The sequence below is a fragment of the Sinocyclocheilus rhinocerous genome, unplaced genomic scaffold (assembly GCF_001515625.1).
Source record: "Sinocyclocheilus rhinocerous isolate Xijiao unplaced genomic scaffold, SAMN03320098_v1.1 scaffold720, whole genome shotgun sequence".
NCBI lineage: Eukaryota > Metazoa > Chordata > Actinopteri > Cypriniformes > Cyprinidae > Sinocyclocheilus > Sinocyclocheilus rhinocerous.
Window position 1 is genome coordinate 563,881 of NW_015653468.1, and position 8,012 is coordinate 571,892.

Consider the following 8,012-nt stretch of genomic DNA (forward strand, 5'->3'; position numbering starts at 1 on the left):
ATTATTATTATTATTAATAGAATAATTATAATAAATACACTTCAAGCTATTGTTGTATTAGGTATTGGTAGCTATTGTAAGTGTTAGGTTTCTTGTTTGTTTTTTTAAGTTTCTCTTTTAAAAAATATGAATTTTATTAATATAGTATTTGTTATATATATATTACCCTTTCGAATTCTGTCCAACCAGAGCACAAGTCATGCTTTTTAAAGAGAAACTTAAAACAACCCTCAAATATAACACTTTTGAATGGCTTGTTGTGTATTTATTTTTTTAATTATTATTATTATTATTAATAATATTTTATGTATGTAGCAAATAAAGTCAATGAATATTTTATTCAAATATATATTTTATTATTGTTATTATTATTTTAAATATTTGTTATAAATATATTACCCGTTTAAATTCTGTCCAACCAGAGCACAAGCACAATTAAAATAACCCTTAAAAACAACTCTTTTTTTTTTTCTCTGAACTCTCTGAACACTTTGTATGTATCAAATATTCATTCTTATATATATTTTTTCAGTTGTATTATTATTACACATTAAGTTGTTAAAAGGTCTCTCAAGTTTATTTTAGGATTCTCTTCAAAAAAGCATGACTTGTGGTTTGAGAGAATATGTAAGGGCCTTTGAAACACAACAGCAGTTTGTTCTGTGTTCCTCAGCCACTTTTTGCAAATACCCAGAATTCTTCAGGCAATTCTTCTTCACAACAGCCGGAGTTTATTTTGCTGTGCCTCTCCTGTCATAGTTTAACACATGCATCACTTCACAGCTGTTTGACTTTCTCTCACATTTCTCTGCCTTCACAAATCTCCAAAATCAAAAACTTTATAGACGTTATCTACTTATGACACTGAATTTGACCTATAGAGTAAGTTTCATTCCTCATGCCAGCAGCCGTGTTCATAGCACCTACACATGTAAACCCAGTGAGTCACTATGCTGTCGGTTTGAGTTAGTAAAGAGCCTTTTAATTTGCCTACTATTGAATAGTATGAATGGCTGGCTTTAATGAACAGTTAGTGACATAATAAAGGAAAGGTTTTGTAAAAGGTTATGTCATTGGAGATTATGGTGGTCAAATTCTGGGTCATATTTCACCCCATAATAAAAAAATAAATAAAAAAGGAAATTATATTTGCTTAAAGAAAAAATCATATATATATATATATATATATAATTATGGCCATTATCTTCATGCCAGTTTTCCCCACCAATTTCCCATACTGTAATAATAATTTTATTTATATTACTAATTTATTTATATTTTTTTGAGGTGACATTCAACTTAGGCATGTTCTTGACAGATTTAAGTGCGATTCGTCTTTTACATTTGGGATGGGATTTACACTACACACTACACCTATCATTCTGTCGTGGACCTGTTTTTCCAGATCTCCTTGTTACTGTGTTTGTTTATTCACGTCCACTGTTCTCTGTTTCCCCCTTCAATCTCACTAACGCACTCGATCGGGGTAAAAGGTGAGCTTAGCATGTGTTTGTTTTGTTAGTCATGTGGGGTTTGTGATACACATGGAATTGGCAAAGCAAAATCAACTGCAACGTAATTGATTTACAAAAAGCCTTACAGCTGGTTAATTTGTTTTTAACCTTGTTTCCACTGCATCATTACATTACGGAGTCATGGGAAATAGAGTTCAGCTACGTGGACCGGAGGGATTGCGTCCAGAGTGAAAAATGACACAGATCTGGCTCTTAAGAAACGCGTTCACTTCCCACTTCACTGTTCTCCATATTTACTCTCTCTTCCCTGTTCTCCTTCTCCTACAGACGACCACCTGATCATCAACGATCTGCCGGACGTGTGTCAGACCATCGAGGTGGTGACGGAAAACGAGGAGCAGGCCGTGACCTCCAGCGACCTGTACCCCTTACAGATCTCCCCCGTCTCCTCGTATGGAGGTTGGCTTGACAAATATACTCTCGATCCTTTAGCCATGACTATATTCACAATGCAGCATTGCTTTGAGGTCCTTGCTGGTTTTGATTTGATCTTGTGTGTGCAAACAAACAAGCATGACATAAACTACACTGAAAAAAGAGGTTTTCTTACTTGCTGTATTTTTGTCTTGTTTTCCAGTTCAAATATCTTAAAATTCTTACATCTAGATACATTTAATTTGAAAATGAAAATGTCTTAAGATATTAAGTCTTGTTTTCTACAAAATGTATCAAAATTAATTTAGGCTTAAAACATGAGTATATTATCTGTCAATAGGAAAAATAATCTTGTTTTTACTTTGAGTGAAGTTTATTTTTCTTTCCACATTGACAGATATTTGTTCTTGTTTCAGGCATTAACTCACTAAATTTAGATTTTTTTTTCTTCTTCAGAAAACAGGACTTAATATCTTTAATTATTGTGCTTTTTAAGTAAATTCATTTTGATTTAGGAATTTTAGATATTTGTTCTGGAAAACAAGACAAAAATAATGATTAAGAACTAAGAAGACTGTTTATTGCAGTGTAGATAAGGTCTTTTTTAGTAAAAAAAAAAAAAAAGGTACTACACTACAAAAAATGATTTTCGTATTTTTGTTTTCCAGTAAAACTATCGAAAAATTCTTTCATCTAGATACGTTTCATTGGGAAGCAAAATTACATAAGATATTACATTTGTTTTCTGAACAGTTATCAAATTAAGTGAGCTTAAACAAAATTCCTGCCAGTTGGGTCAGAAAAATATGGAAGCCCATTTCCGCCACTGAATAAAAGTTTTAAAAAGCAATTGCGACATTTTATCTCACAATTCTGGCTTTTTTCTAAGAATTGCATGATACAAACACGCAATTCTTTTTTTCTCACGGTTGGGAGTTTGTATCTCGCAATTGTGACTTTATTTCTGGCAATTGTGAGGTTATATCATGCAAATCTGAGAAAAAAAGTCAGAATTGCCGGTTTATATCGTGCAATTCTGACTTTATTACTCGCAATTGCAAGTTTATATCTCACAATTCTGAGAAATGTGAGATGTAAACTCGCAATTGTGAGGAAAAAAAGTCAGAATTGTGAGATAAAAAGCCACAATTCGCTTTTGTAATTTTTTTATTCAGTGGCGGAAACAGGCTTGCATAAAAAAATAATCTTGTTTTCCCTTAGAAACAAGTTTAGTTTTCTTACCCCTTTTCTTGACCTTCATTTTAATTATTTTTTTGGAAAACAAGACTTAATATCTTAAGTAATTTTGTTTCTCAAAGTATCCTGATTTAAGAATGTTTAGATGTTTGTACTGGAAAACGACAAAAGCATCACTTCTAAAGCATTTAATTTTTAGCTTGAAACATGCTTTGAGTCATTGAGATCTGTGTAGGCTGCGTGTGTTGTACAATGTCCATTAGAGTTGAGCCTCAAGGACATGCTGTCTGTGTCACGTCGGCTGTACCTCTGTACTGTAAGTCAGCTCTGGCCAGATGGAGTTAATATATAACGGTGAGGTGCGAACACACCTGCATGTGCTCGTTCCTAAAGTTAAAGTTTGCCTTCAATATGTTATAAAGGCATGACACAGTTATACACTTGTATTGCTATAATGAACAAGAGTTATTTTATAGCAAGATTTGACATTTTGTGAGTGGTATATGCCCATGCAAAACTGCAGCTGCAATGCTAAGGTGTTGCTATGGAGTTGCCAAGGTGTTCATTGTAGTACTGTATTTAGTGCACTGCAGTGTGCCTTCTAAAGTGTTTTAAGTGGGTTGTTAACACATTGCAGCTAGAGTGTTCTGATTGGTTGCTAGGTATTTGTGTATTGGTCTACAAATATCATATCAAATTGTGTTGCCAATACTGCTCTCACTGCTTTTTGGTATTAGCGTGTTCTGGGTTGTTGGCAGGACCAGTGTTTTTTTAGCATTATTTTGTCACTAATATAGTGTTGTTTATTGATATTTTAAATATAATTTTTATATTTTAAATTCTTTTTAATTTTAGTTTTAGTCATTTTTTTTGTGTGTTCGTGATTTTTATTGGGTTTTTGTTTTTGTATGTAATTTCTGCAGAGCCCCACACATGACATGCAGGAATAATATATATCCTGGCCAATTAAGAATTTGTTCCCACAGTTTATTAATTCATCCCCTCAATTTGGGAAATCGTGTCCATGATATACAAATTAGGGTACCACTTTAGTATAGGGACCAATTCTCACTATTAACTAGTTGTTTATTAAAGCAATAAGCCCCAAGAAGCCGTGGTTTACAGTGATTTTATAACAGCTAAGGGGCGTTGTTAGGCATGACGCGAATCGGGAGTGCCTAAAACTCGCTTAGCTGTTATAATTCATTGTAAACCACGGCTTCACGGGGCTTATTGCTTTTATAAAACGGTTATTCCATATACAGTGGGTACGGAAAACAGAGCAAATAAAGTGTAAGGATATAAATAAAAACAGTATTCTTCCGCCAAACAATGTAGTTCCTCAGAAACAGTTGTGGTTCCAACAAAGTGGTTGCAGAGCAACACACAGAAGTAAACAAAGGTGTATGTTTGTAGTGTAATTTACAACAGCTTTGAACGCGGCTCAACCAATCAGAATCAAGGACCGGAAACTATCCGTTTTATAATAGCATGCCTATTATTAACATATTGGTTGTTTATTAAGCACATATTCTGTATGACCATATTTTACATCCCTAGTCCTACCCAATACCTAAACTTAACAACTTCCTTACTAACTATTAATAAGCAGCAAATTAGAAGCTTAATAGAGGCAAAAGTCGTAGTTAATGGTTTGTTAGCGGTAATTGGACCTTAAACTAAAGTGTGACCAAATTAGTTCCCTTGTTTTAGTTCAGTCAAAACGAGAGAATAAATTAGTACAATGTAGCCACAATTTAATAAAACGAGGGAAAGAATAAGTACAATGAGCCACAATTTATCTAAACCAGAAAACAACTTAGTACAACATGGCCTTGATTTAGTAAACCGAATGAACGAATTAGTAGCCACAATTAATTAAAACACATGAACAGATTAGTACAATGTAGCCACAATTTATTAAAACAAGGGAACGAATTAGTACAATGGGCCACAATTTAGTAAAACGAAAGAACAAATTAGTACGTGTCCACATTTTACTAACAGGAAGGAATGAATTAGTACACCCGGCCACGATTTACAAATATCCACATATGACATGCGGACAGAATGTATTTATTGTATGTTTCTATGTAGTTTCTATATAGTTTTAGTTTATTTTTATTTCAGTAAATTTCAGTACTTCAACTTAAACTTATTTTAAGTTATTTGCCAAAGCAACAATTTGTATATTCCATTTTTTTCTAATATTTAATCTTTGTCATTTTTTTTATTTGAGCTTTATTTCAATTACCAAAGCAATTTTTAATAGTTTTAATTTTAGTTAACAATAACAACACTGTCCAGAATGTTATGTGGCTTGTAAGATAAAATGACGAGGATGCTGAAGATCTAGCAGTGATAAAGTACATAGCTTGATTCAGAAAAATCCCTGAACATCCTAAACTCAAACTTTTATCCCATTACAGGTTACCACCCCTAATGTAAATGAAGTTGCTCCTGTTGTAACAGCTATGGTTTGTATGTTCAAACAACCCATTGTCTGAGTTGGTCCTACACCTATTCCTATTCTGTGATAGCCCTTTGTCATCAAGTGGTGCAGAAACAACATAACTGTTGACTTTGTTCATCTCTATGATAATTAAGCCATTTTGGAGAATGAGCTTGTTCTAATACTGTCTTAGAGTGGAATCTGGGTTAAGCAAGTAAGTCTAAATAAGTTTGTTGTAATGTTTTTTTTAAGTGAATTTCTATGTAGTTGCTAGGTATTCTAGCAGGATTCTATAATATAATTTTTATTGTAAGTCTATGAGAATTTTTCGTACATTTTATTGGCTTCGAAGCAAAAACCTTAAGTCTAATTGCATGAATCATTCATTGGTGGTTGGTAGAGAGTTGCATGCTAAAGTGTAATACTCTGGGTTAGAAGTTTATTCAAATCCTTATTACAAATGGTTAAAACAAGTAACAGAGTGAATTCGGTTATTTGGGACATTTTTCTCCCAGTCATCTCAATGGCCAAAGTGTCCCAATTTACCAGAATTCACCCTTGTAATAATTCTTATCTTAGCAAACACCACTAATTAATTGTTGCTGACTATGGCAGAGGCCCGCTCTGAAACACTGCTTCCGATAAGAAGCCATCCAGCTCGCTGCTAAAAGCGTGAACACTAGATCCAAGATTACAGCTAGAACGTTTCTGCATTTCTGTCTATAAGTGTTGCTGTTTTATTTAGTTCCCTCTGGGAGCTAGTTACGACTAAGGAATGCAAATGACTTCCTAGAGTAGAAGAAAAATACTTAAATATATCCTTTATCTGCAGTGTTGTCTGCCTTTTAATGTAGCTACTCTTCTGTCTGCTCATTGACTGCGTGTGGAGTACTGAGATGAACTCTTGGCATTGTTGAAATTGTGGGGCTTGGCTTATGAAAACTTGTTTTTAGTGGTGTGAAATTTACCGTACAGTACCACTTGTCAGTGCATTTGTACACGGACGGGAATGTTGACTCATGTCCTGTTGTTCCATGTTTTCCAATCAACAATCCTTTTTTCCCAGAAGTCCCTGGGGCTGAAAGCGTGTGGTTTATGGCATGAAATGTCTTGCTCAAGTGTTGAGTTATTCATAGTAAACACAAACACAATGCCACAGCAAACTATCTTCTTTCTCCTGATATTTACGATTTATATTGTCTTATCTAAGCAGCTCTCAGTGCAATTTAAACTGTATTTCTTTAACTAAAACATTAGAAATGGCTGTCCCTGAGGATATCTTTCAGTCATTAATTGGTGTAATCAGTTAAAACTTCTAAACCTGTAAGGGTTAAATATACAAGATGTACAGGCAGGCTATCGGTTGAACATTTTTTAATCTGATGATCCTTTGCATTGTTTCATCCACCCATACACGGTAACCTGTCTGTCAGGAAATCCCTGATGAATCAGTCTGACCACTTTGCTTTCTCTCTATCTTCCAGCAGAGAGCGATACAGACAGCGCCAGTGAGGAAGACTCCAAAGAGGTAAGTGCAAAATTCATCCAAACTATTTCCCTTTGCGAAACTGGACCGGTTTAAATGCAGAATAGATTGTTATTGTGTTCACATGTGAAATTATGGCAGACTACAGTTGCTGAGTGATAGTAGCCAAAAGGAATAACCAGAAAGAAGAGTGCTTTTAATGGGTGTGTCCAAGCAATACCCAGAATCCTTTTGTGAACGTCTGTTTATTGCAACGGCTTAAGGGGTGTGAGGAACTGAATTGTGCTTCTCGTACAGACGCTAAAGGCCAAAATATGCTCTATGACATTATTCAAAGACTATTTTTATTTGATTTCACAATGTTAGAATAGTTCACTTGGAAATTTAAAATTCATGGCCATCCAAAATGAGTTTGTTTCTTCATCAGAACAGATTTGGAGAAATGTAGCATCACTCGTTCACAAATCCTGATCCTTTGCAGTGAATGGGTGCCGTCAGAATGAGAGTCCAAACAGCTGATAAAACCAGAGCCGATCCTCCCTATACGCAAAATGCGCAAGCTGCATAGGGCCCCGAAACCTTTCTACGTAAAAATCAGTCAAATCATGTAACGTAAATGTCGTACAGACTTGCTTGAGACTAAAAAAAACGAGTTGAAAGCTTACCGAGCCGCGGAAGAGACACTGTTTCTCAAGTGCTTTCCGCGAGCGCGTTTCGAGACGGAGTGAAACACGGACAAATGCGTTTCATTCATTCGTTCATAACCACTCATACCCCACATCAAACTCATCTACATCTTTGATGGCCTGAGGGAGAGTAAATTTTAAGCAAATGTTTCATTTTTGGGTGAACTGTTCCTTTAAAATTAGTGCGTGTTGCATTCTCTGCCACCACAAGAGGCACTATCATATAAATTGCTTGCACATGTGCTGTCTTTCATTTTAACTACGTCAAATGCAACAGTTTG

At 34.8% G+C, this 8,012-nt stretch overlaps 1 protein-coding gene across 3 annotated transcripts in view; it reads left to right on the top strand.

Annotated features, from left to right (window-relative positions):
* LOC107716038 (interferon regulatory factor 2-like) overlaps positions 1-8,012 on the top strand; it is a 28,518-nt gene that overhangs the window by 8,891 nt on the left and 11,615 nt on the right. For 2 of the 3 annotated variants that reach the window (XM_016522357.1, XM_016522355.1), the window contains exons 7-8: positions 1,803-1,934; positions 7,044-7,087. In XM_016522357.1, the coding sequence (XP_016377843.1) occupies positions 1,803-1,934; positions 7,044-7,087 (176 nt within the window). The remainder of the gene's footprint in view (positions 1-1,802; positions 1,935-7,043; positions 7,088-8,012) is intronic. The other variant, XM_016522356.1, reaches the window with a different exon arrangement.